We start from the raw sequence: 16,683 nt of genomic DNA, 5'->3' as shown, positions 1-16,683 counted from the left end.
ATTTTCTCTTTTTTTTTGTCTCTTCTTTTGGGTTTCATCCTTCAATATATATATCCTCTTTGTTGGCATTTTGAACACCTGGCTAGAGGATGTTTTGTTTTGGAAATTTTGAATTACCCATTCTCTGTCAAAGGACGCTTGTCCTTTTTCCTAGCACTTTTTTCTTAAAATTCTTCCGCACAAGACAACACAAGCGAACACAACTTTTTGTCTATAGTGTTCCAAATGTTTCTTCTTTTTTTTTAGGAAAAATCGAAAATCGGAAATCATTGAGTTTGTGTGTTCTGTGTGGGCATGAGGTGCTCACTAGGAAGTGGTCAGTTTTCGAGAGTGAAGTAGTTTTCTTGGGGAGGGACTAGAATCTATTCTTTAAAAAACTAGCAAACATTTAGGGGGAAATTAGGTTAGGAGCTTTTTTAAGAGGCTTTGATTAGTTATGTGCACTTTGAGCTATATTATCTCGGTTCCTGTAAGAGATATAAAAAATGTGCAAACTACAAAAATGTTGGTCAAAATATGATAAACATTTTATCAGTTGACGGCTATTTAATATCACTTATAGTAATTGAGATAAATGAGCTCAAATCACGCAAAGCTTTTGGTCGGCACCATCACCATCCCTACACTTTGAGCTCAAATAGCTCGATTCTTGTTACAGATATCAAGCAATGGTTAACTATCAAAATTATTGTGATATCATGATAAATGTTTTATTAGTTGACCACTTTTTGATATCTCTTGCAGGAACTCAGATAATCGAGCTCAAAACACTTTGTCTCTAATGTCGGCGCGGTCGGCGCCGTTGGCTGCGCCACCACCATACTTGTACTTTGCCCTGAATTATTTTGGTTCCTATAAGAGGTATCGAAAACATACAAACTGAAAAAATGTGGGAAATAGTATGATAAGTGTTTTATTAGTTGACAAGTTTTTGATATCATTCACAGAAATCCACATATATAGGCTCAAAGTATAGAATTGGCTCGGACAGTAGCGCCCACCGCGTAACCGGTGGAGGTGATCACTTTGAATTAAATTATCTCGGTTACTACAAAAGATATCAAAAAGTGGTAAACGAATAAAATGTTGGTGATATTATGATAAACATTTTATCAGTAGAAACTAAGATAAATTGGCTCAAAGTGATGGTATAGAATTGGCTGCCCACCAGGTAACGAGATCAATTATCTCAATTTCTAAGAGATATCAGAAAAGTGGGAACTGTGAAAATGTTGGTGATAACATTAAAGTGAAAAAAAACCAGAAGAAAATTCTGAAAAAAATGAGGAAATCGAAAATTGGAGAAATTTGGGAAATTTAAAGATTCAAAAATTCTGAAATTCTAGGAATTCCGAAATTCAGAAAATTCCGAATTTCTGAATTTTCAAGAATTACAAAATTCGGAAAATCAAAAAACATTGAAAATTCAAAATAACAAAAAATATCAAGTATATCAATAGTGTACTGATTAGCCAGACTAGGAAGTCTGTTGATCCCTTTCGCCACGTAGAGGCTCAGTACATGAAAGGGAAACAAGGTTTTCTTCCAATGGGGTCACCTTCCAAAACCCAACAAACTAGGCTCCTTGGCCCATTACCGTTGGTTGATTTCTATTAGTTCTTTCTCAGTGCTAGAAGTCTATGCTAACACTATTTATAGATATTTCTTTTTCTTTCAATCTTTGATCGGATCTTTTGCTACTGGGGGACGTTCAGTGAAATTCACCTAGCTATGAACCCCAAAACATGGCGACCATTATGGCCTTCTAGTACTTTTTTCGCAATTTCACCAATCGAAAGATCAAAAAAAAAGAAACTTTAATGAATAGCGCCGCAGAGAGCTTCTTACCTGTAGAAAAGAGCTAGTGGAGATCATCCAACAAGTAATAAAGTTGAATTTTGGGATTTCCTAAAAAACTTATTTTTCCAATACGTGGAACTTTTTTAACACGGACAAAAGAACGGGGCGTGACCTAATTGTGATTAATTTGTTAATTTATTGCGTAAAGTAAATTTTAAAAAAAGAAAAAAAAAGAGTATAGAGGTCAAAGAAATGAATTTAGAAAAGTTGAAGGAAAGTGGAAAATTTTCAAATTGTTGAAATCCAAAAGGTGATTGAATTACAAAAATTTCATATAAAGCAAAATGCTAAATAAAAAAAATCCTAAATTTTGGTATAAAAATCATATTTCTAGCTACTCTAGTTTTTGAGATACAATACAAAAACTATATTGACCCCCCCTCAAAACTTTCAACTTTGATTCAATTTATCTCGGTCCCTGTAAAAGATATCAAAAAGTAATAAACAGACAAAATGTTAATGATATTATGACAAACATTTTATCAGTTGACAACTTTTTGATATCTCTAACAAGAACCGAGATATATGAGCTCAAGTATAGTCAAGTTTAGGACGCATTTACCGTATCTGCATTCATTTCTAACGTTTCACACTGATCCGATTTCCCATGAATTCTTTATTTTAAAGCTAGTTGAGCTCTTCAATTCCGATATCCCTTTTCTACCGTAATCCTTTCTCTCTGTTCCCTAATTTTCGTAAATTTTCGAAAACCTTGTTTTCCCTCTCTGATTCACACGGTCATTAGATTGAGTGCATAGATTGTATAAGTGACAGGGGACAGGGAAACACAGAAATTATAAATTGGCGACTCTCTTTTTTGAATATTTCGTAATACTCCATCTCCGAAAAGAAGAAGATTCAGAAAGTTGTGGTGTGATGAAACGAAACGTTTTCAAAACTTGGTGTGATGAAATTCGAGATTTAAAGGAGAAAGGGGGCTTTGGCGGCTTTCCAGGAAATCCTAAGAATCTAAGAATCCATTTAACCGATATGGCATGATCTCTGTGCCACAACTCTATTGAAACCCACAATTTTGAAATTGGACAATGTATTAAAATTTTTTCACAACTTGTAGGTTTTTAAGTTTCCTCTCTGAGATAATTAAGCTCAAATGTGTTCTCTGATCCTTATCCTTATCTCGGCTTACCGAGATCAAAAGGTCAAAAATCTGTCCAGTCTCGTGACCCTGAAAATGCATCCAAAAACATAAGAATGTCTAGACGTCTGCTAGACAAACATATGATGCACAGTACTTTTATTACTAGGGTAATGTTGCTTTTTTCGGAGTTTGACATTAACCCCTCTTTTTTGAAAACCATTGCTTTTGAGAAAATGTGTTTTTGAAATGTCACCAGTTACCGTAACCCCTTTATGAGAATCCCCACTTGGCCCCCCCCCCCCCATATATCTTGTTTTCTGAAAAAGATATTATTAAGTTGTCAACTGATAAAATGTTTAGCATAATATCAGCAACAATTTATCATTTGACTATTTTTTGATATCTCTTATAGGATTTGAGATAAATTAGCTCAAAATTTGATCTCCTAGCGGGAACGTGGCGGGTGTCGCTGTCTGCGCCTACTTACACTTTAGACTCAATTAGCTGATTTTCTGGGAAAGATATCAAAAAGTGATCAACTGATAAAATGTTTATGACATTATCAAAAATATTTTATCAGTTGACAACTGTTTGATATCTTTTCCAGGAACCGAGATAAATTGGCTCAAAGTTGAAAGCTAGAAAAGGAGGGGGGGGGGGGTCATTCGTGTGGGGAAACTTTAAAGGTTTATAACTCAAAAACTAGATTAGCTAGAAATATGATTTTTATATTTAAATGTAGGATTTTTCATGCTCAACGTTTTGATAGTTGATTATGTTTTTGTAGTTGCGTCAGTTTTTGAGATATGGGCCTTTTAAAGCTAGCCAATCAGCATCTAGCTTATCTTCTCGGCTTACTATAGAATATTCCTTGTATTCACTTTTCAGGAATTAAAAAAATTAGAAGAATTCATATCAAAAAAGAAAGGTATTTTTTGAACAAAATCCTAGAAAGTTTGAGAAAATTCTAGAAGAGTTTGAAACTTCCAAAATCCAAAAATCCAATTTTTATGGTTTCCCGTTGTTATCTATCCAATAACATAGACACTGAACAACCTGAAACGACTATCATTATATTCCCAATGGGGGTAACCTACCCTCCAAAAAAGAGCAAGGCAAAGTTTATTGCTCAGCAAACTGAGGTGACAATTATGAGTCAAATTCAAAAAAGTTGTCGAGCTAATTTTGCGATTTTTGCTTGAAAAATGTCCCCGACGATCCCTTTTTTTTTCTTCAGAATTTCCAATTTTTGATCCTAAAATCCGAACACATCTGGTGCTTCTATAAAAATCCGCAAGATAAGGATCTTTTTTTGAGAGAGAGAGAGAGAGAGAGAGAGAGAGAGAGAGAAAAGAGGACCAGCTGCAAAGAGGAAGAATCTGTTTCATAATAACTCGATAATGGATATACCCCCCTAATGTTGCGAAACCACCTGTCACCCCATCCCCTCTTTTGAGGGGACCGCCTGGTCAATGACAAAAAGAAGAGGCAGCTTGTACATCTGGATGTCTTATGGATCTACAGTAGCTTATAATGAGATTGAGGGGTTTTTTGAATTTTGGAATTTTCGGACTTCTGGATTTTTGAACTTCGGAATATCTAAATTTCTGGAATTCTATATTTCTGGATTTCTGAATTTCTGAAATTCTGACTTTCTGAGTTTCTCGAATTCTGAATTTTTGAATTTTTGAATTTCTGAATTTTGGGAATTCTGGACTTCTGAATTTTCGAATTTCTGGAATTCTGAATTTCTGAATTTTTGAATTTTTGAATTTCTGAATTTTGGGACTTCTGGACTTCTGGATTTTTGATTTTCATGAATTTCCAAGTTTTCAAATTTCTGTATTACTGGAATTCTGAATTTCCGAATTTCTGGAATTCTGAATTTCTGAATTTCTGAGTTTCTGGAATTCTGAATTTTTGAATTTTTGAATTTCTGAATTTTGGGACTTCTGGATTTCTGGATTTTTGAATTCATGAATTTCTCGAATTTCCGAATTTCTGAATTTTTAACGTTTTGAATTTCTGAATTTTATAATTGTTTAGAAATTTTCCGAAAAAAGTTTTCCAAAATTTTGAAGTTTCAGAGTTTTGGTTCATTTTTTGAAACTTTAAAATTTTCCGAAAATTTTGGAATTCCTAAATTTTCGATGTTTTTCTGGAATTTCGCAAATTTCAGTCATTTTGAAATTTCCAATTTTTTGGGACGTTTCTTTTCATATTTCAAAATTTGGAATTGTCTCGAATTGCGGAGAATATTCTATTTTTCAAAAATTCCGGAATTTCCAGAATTCCGTTTATGTTTATTTATTATACAACAAAGCCGTTCCCCAACCGATTTGGTGGTCCCAGAAAAAAAAATAAAAACGGATCAAATTTCAGGAAAAAACAAAAATAATTTTCTCATTTTTCCCATTTTTTCAGATTTTCGTTTCCCCTTTCTTTGACGATCCCCATGAAAATATGCCAAATGGATTTTGGAAACACAAAAGAAGTAGGAAATCCATCTTTTTTCTCCCCCCTTCCAATCTTCATCTCATTTTAAATTCCCTTGTTTTGTCACAATTTCTACCGTATTCCCCACCTAATTTGCATATTTTTCCTCTCATTTCCTCTGATTTTTCTCTTCTTTGACACCACACCGAAAATGTTGCGCCAAAAGTGATGGGGGGACAGCAACAACAGCATTGGCTCCGCCCACTTTTTGTTTCTCTAAACCTCTTTTCTAGACTCCGCCCCCCCCCCTTTGGGTCACCATTCTGTTGCTTCTTTTGGAGAAGAATTTGTTGATTTTGGGAAGTTTTTAACTTTTAAAAATTAATTTTTCTATTAATTACTTCTTAATCACCTTATGAATCTTTTTTGACTACTAATTAATTTTTAATCACCTCCTTTGTTGCAGGTAACATGCCAGTTATGCAATATGCCATGAGAAACGGTTAGAAAATCTTTTTTTTCAGTTTTTTTAAAATTAATTTTTTCCAGAAGGATACTCAAACGCCTACAACAATAATCGATGGGAAATGGAGCTTTGGAATCAGTAAGTTTAATTTTTAAACATTTTTCTTCAATTTTTTGAGCTTAAAATTGTTGTTTTTTTACTCTGAAATTCCCCGAAATTCATTGAAGTTTTCCTGTCGTAAAGTCTAGTGCACTGTACACACACACCGCGACGCAATAATGCACATTTTCTATTGCGCGCGAGCTTCAAATTAGGTTTTTTAGGTCTGCGAATCCGATTTTTAAAGCTAATTTTCGGCGATTTCAGAGAATTCATCCTCTAAAACTGAAAAAAGCTTCTTCTAAATGACCTCGTTAAATGTTCAAGGATGATGACTAGTATCGCCCGCCGCTGCGAAACGTGTTGTTGCCATTCTCCTCTCCTCCTTTTTCCTTCAATTCAATTCAAATATATCTCGAAGGAGAGAAAAATTTTCCTTTTTTTAAGTGGGTCGCGGATATGACGACCTCGAATTTATACCGCACAAATTTTTTGTTTTGTCTTCTTCGAAATTTTTTTTGTGTTCCTCCCAGTGACTTTTATTACTCCCCCGGCGTAAAGCGAGACCTTTTTTCTAAATTAGTTTCTTATTTTTTGCGAAATTTCTGGAAATTTCCCTTGTTGTTCGAATTTTTTTGCTGAAATTTGCCAAAAAATATTTTTAAAGAGATTACTGTCGACAGCGACAAAGTGCGCATTGTACGCAAACACCGCACGGGCGCCAAAACCTTTTTCAAATCTCGTTTTGGCGCGAATTTTCAGATTTCCGGGCGGGAATTTTTGGGACTTTCGCCCATTTTTCCCATATTTTTCGGTGTCTGCTGGGTAACACTTTCACCCTCTCCTCCTCCTTTTTAGTACCGCCCATTTTCCTCTTTGTCCCGCTCTCTACCACTACTTTTGCCATTTTCTTCCGACGAACCGCCCGTGTGTTGTCTCTCCTTTTCTTCTACGGTCTACCGATTCCTTCTTACCCGATTTTTTTTGAATTTTAAGTGAATAAATGAGAATTTTATACTAAAAAATTCGAATTTTCTGAGTTTTTTTTCAGAATGAGAGACGAGAATACACACAAGATGCCAGGCGCCTGGTACTACGAGGAGGACAACGCGGCGTCGTGCTCGCCAGTCAGCGATCCGGACGACATCGCGCAGTTCTTGGATTATCGAGCGTCGATCGGAGTGCAGAATGTGACCGAGTCGGTCGATGTGCCCACTTCGGAGCACGTTGCCGAGATAGTTGGACGTCAAGGTATAAAACTTGTTTAGGAGCGGTTAGAGTTGTCTGGAATCGTCTGGAGGCTTTCACGTGCTTCTAGAAGGTTCTGGAAGCTTCTGGAGGCTTCTATGCGCTTCTAGGCGCTTCTAGAGTCGTCGTTAGGCTAATAGAGATTCTGAAGTCTTCTAGACCCTTTGGAATCGTCTAGAATCGTTCTAGAAGCGTCCGGAGGCGTCTAGGATGTCACGAAAATTGGTTAAATCATCTGAACATCTGTCAATGCTTCTGGTCCCTTCGGAAAGCTTCTGGAGACTTTGAGATGATTCTGGAGGTTTCTAGATGCTTCTGGAGGCTTCTACATGCGTCTAGATTCTTCTAGATGCTTCTAGATGCTTCTAGATGCTTCTGGAGGCTTCTGGAGGTTTCAATTGGCTTTGAGGAGTTCTGGAAGCTTCTGAACCCTCTGGAATTGTCTAGAGTCGTTTTAGATTCGTTCATAGAAGCTTCGAAAGGGAATGATGTCGTCTGTGAGGATTCCAGATGGTTCTCGAGACTTCAATAGGCTTCTTGATTCTTCTAGATGCTTCTGGAGACTTCTGGAGACTTCAATAGGCTTTGAGGAGTTCTGGAAGCTTCGGAACCTTCTGTAATCGTCTATAACCGTTCGTTCTAGAAGCGTCTGGAGGCTTCGGAAGGCTTCTAGACTCCCCTGGAAGCGTCTAGAGCATTCTAGACGACTTTGTGAGGATTCTGGAAGCTTCTAGAGGGTTGTAAAGTCCCCGACGCTGCCAAAAAACGTCTAGAAGCGTCATAAAAGTCATAAGTTGGTTCTAGAAGCTCCTCGACGGCTCCTGAGGCTTCTAGATGATTCCAACGGCTTCAAGTCCTCTTCAGACCTTTTTAAACCACTCACTCCATCAATTTTCAGGATGCAAAATCAAGGCTCTTCGCGCCAAGACCAACACCTACATCAAGACACCAATCCGTGGTGAGGATCCGATCTTCGTGGTCACCGGACGCCTCGATGATGTTCGTGAAGCGAAACGAGAGATCGAGTGTGCCGCCGATCACTTCACACAGATTCGCGCGTCGCGAAGACACAGTCAAGGTGGGTCCGGAGTGTCAGAGCGTTTCGAGCGCCTTGTTCAGTCGTTCCAGGAGCCCACACACCCGGACAAGTCACCGTCTACGTTCGCGTTCCTCTGCGTGTTGTCGGTCTGGTTGTGGGACCGAAAGGCGCGACGATCAAGCGCATCCAACAGGACACTCACACCTACATCATCACGCCGAGCCGAGAGCGAGAACCTGTTTTTGAGGTAATTGTTGTTTGCTCGGTTTTTAGGAGATTTTCGGGTTACTGTAGCCGATTTTAAGCACTATTTTCTCACCTTTATAGGGGTTATGGGGTTACTGTAGAGCCATTTTGTAGCCTAATTTCCTGGAAAGTCGTCTGGCTTACTGTAGCTCTAAACAATGGATTTTCGAGTTTTTTTTTGCAACATCTGTATGTTTCTCGGCCCCATCTGCTATTCTGGACCACCTGGCTTCGACACCTGCGCCAAGAGAAATGTGTTAGATTTTCGAACTGTGGGGTGTACCTGTTTAGAGAGAAATCGGCTTGAAATGATGCCACGTGGCCAAAATTACATCTGAAAGTTGTCTAAATTTAGCTCAAAATAGGCCTGAAATGGTTAGCCTAAAATATAGCCTAGAAGGCCTAAAATCAGCCTATAAGGACATGAATGGCTTGAATTCGGTCTTAAATTGTCCGAGAATAGACAAAAATTGCTTAATCTTGCTCTAAAAGTAGTCTGAATTCAGCTTAAAATGGCTCAAATTTGGCCTAAAATTGTCCGAAAACGGGCAAAAATGGGTCCAAATTTAGCTTCAAATAGTTCAAATTTGGTCTAAAATAGTCTTAACTGGCCTAAAACTTGCCTAAAAGGACTAGGCTAAAAGGGTCTCTTAATTAGCATAAAAGGATTGGAAAGCCTAAAACAAGTTTGAAAATAGGCTAAATGAGCCCGAATTCAGCTTAAAATGGTCGAAATTTGGCCTGAAATTGTGAAAATTCAGTCTAAAATCGTCTGACTGAAAGAAGACGAAAATGGGGCGATTTTGGAACATTCTAGAGCATTTCAGGCCATTGTGGCTAAAATTGGACCCTAATGGCTTCCGAAAGCAGGGTCGTGGCTTTTTGGTTAGGGTACTTCGTTGGGTTCGGCGTCTCTGGAAGTGGCTGAGGTTGAACAGACGGTTTGCTGCACGGCAACCTACTAGAAACTTGCCACGTGGCTATGTTGTTGTCTACAAAATTCGAGCCTCCTCTAGTTGTTTTTTGTTCTCTGTTATACAAACAACATATGTGTCTGATGAACCCAATATATATATATATATTTATTCCACACATTTGTTTTTCCTCTCTTCCTCAATTTCTTCCACTTCCCGGCTGCGTTTTTTCTTTATTGTCTCTCTTCGTTTCAAGCGGCGATTTTCGAGGTCGTACTGCTAATGCTACTACAATAGTTGTTGGCAAACAAAAAACAACTATTTGTTTTCTATTGGGAACCATAAGATTTTATCTTGGGTGGGCTCCGAAACAATTGACGGGAATTTAAAATTCGAATCTGTCGGAATCGGAAGTACTTGTGACCTCTTTTTCTCTCAGAATTTTCGATTTTCTAGATGTTTCTTTGAGCTACACAGAGCTACACAGCTTTTAGGATCCTTCTCGAGATTAGGATCTTTTAATTTGGGTGTGACGCCCACCCCCGCGGGACCGATTAATGTTGCATGTCTTCTGGAGTCACCCAAACACAATATCATGTGTGTCGTTGATGAAGATAATTCAGTTTGAGACGACCAGAAGATGTCTTCTTCTTGACGCCTTCTTCAGTAGATTAGAAGACTTGACTTCGAATTACCGATAGATAGGGGGCCACCACCACCCGGGTTTTGCTCTCTGTCACGCGATGATGTTGCACCACACACTTCTTTGTTTCGACTCGATGACAAGGGGGGGGGGGGGGGGGAGTACTCAATTAATTAAATGGGAGGGCGCCCCGGACGAGGGGGTCTAAGGCGCTAAAATTGTTGCACATATGCTCTTTTTGTTGCCGGCTCCCTCTGGCGGCAGATGTATTGGGGGGTTTTGTATGTCAAATACACAAAACAAAATGACTCCTATTTGACATCTCCCCTCTATGCGCCAACCCGTTGGTAATCAGATCATATTATGTAATTGACGGGTTTGTTTGTATATGGATGGAGAGGTTACCAGAGAAAAGAAATTACCGTATCCATCGGTCGCCGCCTCGCGCTCCTCACAATGGTAATTATCATTCGGAGAAAGGAGACGACCTCTCCAGAACTGTGTGTTGACTGTCGAGTACATGACATCTTGCAACCTCGCCGTCATTCCTCTCAATTTAGTTGTCTCCATCTACGGCCGCCGTTTGACACGAAATGCCCCGAGATGGATCTGGTGGCAATTTGGGTTGGTTTTGGATCAGAAGATAAAGTATTCCAGGGGCTGGAGATCAGAGGGATCGGGTTGGTATGGGCTGAGAAGCTTGTCGGGGTCAGGAAGTCTGGAACCTGGATTGAGGAGAGCTATAGCCTTCTAGAGCTCTGGAGCATCTAATCAGCCTGAAAATACCATTTTCCAAGACTTGTAGCTTTTAGGGATCACAGGAGCTGGCTTCAACAGATCTCGAAGTTGAGCTACCGTATTTACACGTGCCTCGTAGCTGTTATCTTTTAAGGCAACTTATCGTGGTTCTTGGGAGAGGTATAAAAAAGTCGTCAACTGATAAAATGTTGCTGATACTATAGCAAGCATTTTGTTAGTTGACTACTTTTTGATATCTTCTACAGGAAATGAGATAAATTGGTTCAAAGTTGGCGGTTGAGTTAAACCATTTTCGACCTCAATTATCTCAGTTTCTGTTTAAGCTCTTCATAGCATTCAACTTAGTTCCAATTTTTCTCATTTCCTGTGGAAGATATCGAAAAGTTGTCCACTGACGGAATGTTTATCATATTATCAGCAACGTTTTGTCAGTTGGCAACTTTTAGACACCTTTCACAGCGACCGAGATAAATTAGGTCAAAGTTGACAACTACCGGGGCACTTCTATTGAAGAGAATACGGTAGCACAACTTCCAGACCTATTGAGACCCCGTTTCTTCAGCCTTTTTTGGATTTTTTGAAGCGTTGAATCTCGGTAGAATTACAGTATGCCCAAGGGGGATACGGTAGATCTTTGTGGCTAGTTTTTGGGATCCTCAGAAGCTTTAAACGTCGGCAAAAATATAGGCTGATTAGATGCTTCAGAGAGATCTAGCTCGTACACTTATCTATATCCTTAAAGGACAATTTTCACACACATACACACAGCGCATTAGAAAGTTCCTCTCCTAGGTGACAGGGGTCGCGTGTCGTTTGATCAGATGTCTATCTTCCAGGTCACAGGTCTCCCGCACAACGTCGACGCGGCTCGCAAGGAAATCGAAACGCACATCTTCCAACGAACGGGCAACTTGCCGGAAACCGAAAAAGACTTTTCCACATGCGGCAGCGTCTCGGCGATGGTCCAAAAGCAGCAACACGCTCAACAACAGCTTCAGGCCGCTCAGCACAAGGCACAGCAAATGATGTACCGTAAGGCTTTGGCAGCAGCCGCTCAGTACTCAAACGCGTTTGGAGGTGGCAACAATCTGTTCAGTCAGATGAGCCAGGAGTTGCCGTTTGGGATGGAGAGCTCGTTGGGATTGGATGCGTTGGTAAGAAGGCGTTGAAAAGTTGAAAAAAATTCTGAATTTGGCATTTTTTCAGCTTCGTAGCTTCCCATCGATGCGCAACTCGTTGACACCGGATTCCGTTCACGGGATGGGTCTTCCTAAGGCTCCACAGCCCCAACAGCATCAGCAGCAGCCATCATCGGCTCGCGCGTCGCTCGGTGGACAGCCAATGAAGCAGGAAATCGGGACGTACAACTACTGGAACAACAACTCGATCAATGATATCATGGAGAATGGTGAGCCCCTTGAAGATTCTAAGTTCTCTTTTAAAAATCTATTTCTTCCAGAGATTCTCTCTCGCAAATACGATTTGTCGTCGGCCTGGTCTTCGATGGGAGGATTCGACAAGGAGAAGCAGCGTGAGGAGTCGCCGACTAATGGGTGAGCAATTATTGCTCAGCTTTGAGCTCTCTTCGGCTAGATTCTTAACTGAAAATCTATTGAAAATAGCGTTAAAAAGAGGAAAAATTCTCATTTTCTGACGATGGTCTGTAATTCAATTTTTGCCAAAAAATCGTTCAAAACGTCCGATTTTCTCTCAAAAACTGGCATTTTCGAACTAGATTTTTAGCTAAAAATCATCGGAAAATGGGTCTGTAACTTTAGATTTTCATGGTTTCTGCTATAACTTCTGTGAAGAAAAACCATTTTCTGTCAAAATTGAAGCCGAAAAATCGCTTATTCCTATCTGAAATCTATCTACCATAAAACCTTTAATGGAAGGGTCCCCTAAATTTCTAGCTACTCTAGTTTTTGAGATATGCACCTTTAAAGTTTCTTCACACGCCAATAGAATGACCTAACTCCTAGCTTTCAGCTTTGAGCCAATTTATCTCGGTTCCTGATGAAGATATAAAAATTTGTCAACTGAAAACTTGTTTATCATAATATCCTATACATTTTATCATTTGACACATTTTTGATATCTCTTATAGGAACTGAGATAATTGAGCTCAAACTTGACAGTGTGGGGGTCCTTCTATTACAGGTTTTATGGTATCCGAATTTCTCCTAAAGTTACCCGGTTTGCTCCCAAAAACCATGCTCAAATGATTCTTCCAGATTGATGTCCCTCAAAGGAAGCAGCACATCATCCGGCTTCGGATTCCTGAACACCATCTGGTCGGACAACCTGAGCCCCGGATCCCTTTCATCGGTCTCCCCATCGTCCTCGTCCTGCGATCACAACGATCACACACTCGTCCCAATCAGCGGCTAACCAAAATCAATAATTCCAATTCATCTCCTCTTGTAGTCCAACCCGAACCTAGTTTTCTTTCTCCTCTTAAAACCCCCCTAAAAACGAGTCACACCCACCATTTTCTTTCTAAAAAACTCTCATTTACACTCATTTAAGTACACGAAATCATTCACAAACTAGAATATATTTATATATAAGTATTATATATCTCCCTACCTTTTTTTTGTTATTTATATTTTTGAAATATATGTAACCCCTCCTAAAAAATCCCCTGTAAGTTTTCTATTCCTCGATTTTCTATTATATATTCTAGAAGATTCCTATATATTTATATATATTTTCATGCATTAAAAACTCCCCTTCCCCCAAAAAAATCTTGTTTTAAACAGAAACAGAGCCCCCCTATTATATCTCTCACCTAGTGTTTTACCCCCTAAAAATCTCACTAAATTTTGCTATAATTTTCTCATTTATTAGCTCCCCCACCCCCACCCCCAACCAATTATATATTAAGCAAGAAAACTCGAGTGATTTATTGTATCACGATTTTTTACATTGTAATTCATATTTTCCATCCTCTCTATAGATAGATTTTCGGTATGTGAATGAACCAAAATTCGTGTTGAAACAAGAATTTTCGGTTTCCATGGAGACCCCCCCCCCTTTTTATGCTCATTTTCCCTCATTTTCTGCGCCTTTCGGCTCTTTTCGCCTTGCGAGAGAGCATAGAGAAAGGGGAGAGTGCTAGACACTTGAGCTCCTTTTTCGGCTCTCTCTCTCCTATTGCTCCATTTCACCTTGACTTTATACAATGAGCAATAGCAGGAGCACTTATCCGTCGCTGGGACAATTGGCTGAGCAATTGTCCCAAACGCCACAATATGCGTCATTGAGAGTGAGTATATAAAGTGCCATAGAATACAATGGAATTTTTGATTTGGTTCTGATTTTCAATTTATCTGAATTTGAAATTATATTTTTGTTTTCCTTTTTATTATTGCCTTTATTTGGACTTTGAGGGACTAGAAAATCGGAAAAAACTTCGGCCATCGCTTTTTGCGGGTCAAAAAGGCTGAAAGTAGCAAAAATTTCTGAAATTCTAATATTTAGAAAATTAAAAAAAAACCATTTTTTGAATTTTTGAAGTTTCTGAACTTTTTTTGATTTTCAAAAATTTAGGAAAAAAATTTCAGAATTTTCGAAATTTTAGAATACCTGAAATTGTCTTTTTTTCAGAAAATTTTCAATTTTTGATTTTCAGAAGTTTCACGAATTTCGAATTTCAGATTTTACGAACTTTTTGGTTTTTTCGATTGTCAAATTTCGGAATTTTTCAAATTTTTTTTCAAGAACTTTCTATTTTCAGGAATTTCAAGATTTCTGATTTTCTGAAATTTTTATAAAATTTCTAGAACTTTGAATTTTTGAACTTCTGAATTTTCAGAGGTTTTAGAATTTCTTAATTTTGAAAAGAAAGTTCTAAATTTTGAAAAAAAATCAGATTTTTTTTCAAATTTCAGAACTCTTGAATTTTCGAAAATTAGCAAAATCTGAAAGTTTCAGAGAGTATTGCGTTTTTCAGATTTTTATGATTTCTGCAATTTTTAGGAAAAGCTTCTAGGGATTGTGGATGCTTCGGAACCTTCTCGAATAGTCTAGAATCATTTCAGAAGTTTAGGGAAGGAATGAAGTCGTCTGAAATCTTGACAATGCTTCTGAGTGCTCTAGGAAGCGTTGGATGCTTCCAGATGCTTCTAGATGACTCTAGATGCTACTTGAGATTTTTGGAGGCTTCCAAATGCTTCCGGAGGCTTCTGGAAGCTTATATATGCTTATAGATGCTTCCAGATTCTTCCTGATGCTTCTAGATGCTTCTAGATGCTTCCAGATGCTTCTAGATGCTTCTAGATGCTTCCAGATGCTTCTAGATGCTTCTAGATGCTTCCAGATGCTTCTAGATGATTCTAGATGCTTCCAGATGCTTCTAGATGCTTCTAGACGCTTGTGGAGGCTTATAGATGGTTCTAGATGCTTCTAGACATTTTTGGAGGCGTATAGATGCTTCTAGATGCTTCTAGGTGCTGATGCCTCTAGATGCTTCCAGTTGCTTCCAGATACTTCCAGATGCTTTTAGGTGCTTTTAGATGCTGATGCTTCTAGAAGCTTCAAGGTGCTTCCTGATGCTTCTAGATGGTTCTAGACGTTTTTGGAGGCGTATAGATGCGTTTAGATGCTTCTAGATGCTTCCAAATGCTTCTACACAGGGTAACGGCTGCGCATGGTATATGTCTAGGCGCGCATATAGGATGCTATGTGCACCCATAATAATTCTGTGGGTAGCGCGTGCGCGCTATATGCGTCGTCGCTGGGCACGACTGGTCGCCGGTGGGCGCACCCATATAGCATCCATATAGCATGCACGCTTTTCTTTTCGCATGAAAACGACCACCCACCAACGACACTCCGCTATTACGCTAGTGCGCGTTTTTTAGCAAAATTTTTCACCGCCGACCTTGATCAATTTTTCGATCATATTGATCATATTTCCTGCTTTCAAAGAACTTCTCACTGTTTTCACATGTAAAAGTTATGACTAACGAAAATAAAACTTATTTTTAGTAAAGAAATAGGTAAAATTTTTTACAAAATCCGGTTTTTCTTGAAATTAGCACTTTTCTGTTTTACTTCGGAATAAGCGGAATAATATATTTTTCAGGTGAAATACAGGTTGATTGGTAAGTTTTCCGATTATTACGAAGTAAAAGTAGAAAAAAATCCGAGAAACAAAATTATTTCGAAAACAAAATTATGCGAATTAATGCCAATTTCTAGACTTTGTTGAATTTTTTTCAAGGTTTCTATATCGCAATTTTGAAGGAAAAATTTATTATGTTATATCATCCAGATATTTTTAAAGGGGGACTCCGAACAAAAATTTTTATTGCATCAAAATGTGTTAAAATTTATCTATTTTCAGAATATTATTGCGAAAAAATTCGAAAAAAATCCGAAATCCCCAAAAAACGCCGTTGAAAAGGAAAAAAAAATTCAAAAAAAGGTGCCGCCGAGGGACGAGGATTTTCAGTGAGACCCCTAGGCCACGCGAGCGGCGCGACTTTCTTACTGTGATAAAAAGACGCGTTTCCTCTCGCTTGGTACCCCCGACAGGGAGGGCCCTTCTATTACGGGGGTCCTTTTATTACAGGGGGGCCTTCTATTTTTCCGAGCCCCTCTCGGAGGACCCTTCTATTAGAGGGCCCTTCTAATACAGGTTTTACGGTAATCAATGTTTTGGTATTTTTTGAAAATTTGCAGTTACTAAAATCGGAAATCCCAGACTTCACAGAATTGCAGAGTTTCAGAAATTCAGAAAGTTTGAAATTTGAAAATTCCAAAAACTTCTAAACATAAGAAATTGAAAGATCTGAAAGTTCTGATTTTCTAAAAATCCTAATCTCCAAATATCTGATTTCTGAATTTCAAAAGTCCAGTTTTTTTTTC

The 16,683-nt window shown here is 38.5% G+C and overlaps 1 protein-coding gene across 1 annotated transcript; it reads left to right on the top strand.

The window, feature by feature from the left end:
• Positions 1–5,866: 5,866 nt before the first annotated feature.
• Positions 5,867–13,200, top strand: Cbr-mex-3 (the record flags this gene model as incomplete). Its single annotated transcript, XM_045241179.1, has 9 exons — positions 5,867–5,897; positions 6,630–6,774; positions 7,012–7,211; positions 8,107–8,286; positions 8,337–8,494; positions 11,646–11,963; positions 12,016–12,217; positions 12,269–12,362; positions 13,044–13,200. The coding sequence occupies 9 exons, from the start codon at positions 5,867–5,869 to the stop codon at positions 13,198–13,200; spliced, it is 1,485 nt and encodes a 494-aa protein (XP_045092862.1).
• Positions 13,201–16,683: the final 3,483 nt, after the last annotated feature.

The sequence above is a fragment of the Caenorhabditis briggsae genome (genome assembly GCF_000004555.2).
Source record: "Caenorhabditis briggsae complete genome, chrI, whole genome shotgun sequence".
NCBI lineage: Eukaryota > Metazoa > Nematoda > Chromadorea > Rhabditida > Rhabditidae > Caenorhabditis > Caenorhabditis briggsae.
Note: the sequence above shows the minus strand (reverse complement) of the source record. Positions and strands in the feature narration are given on the sequence as shown.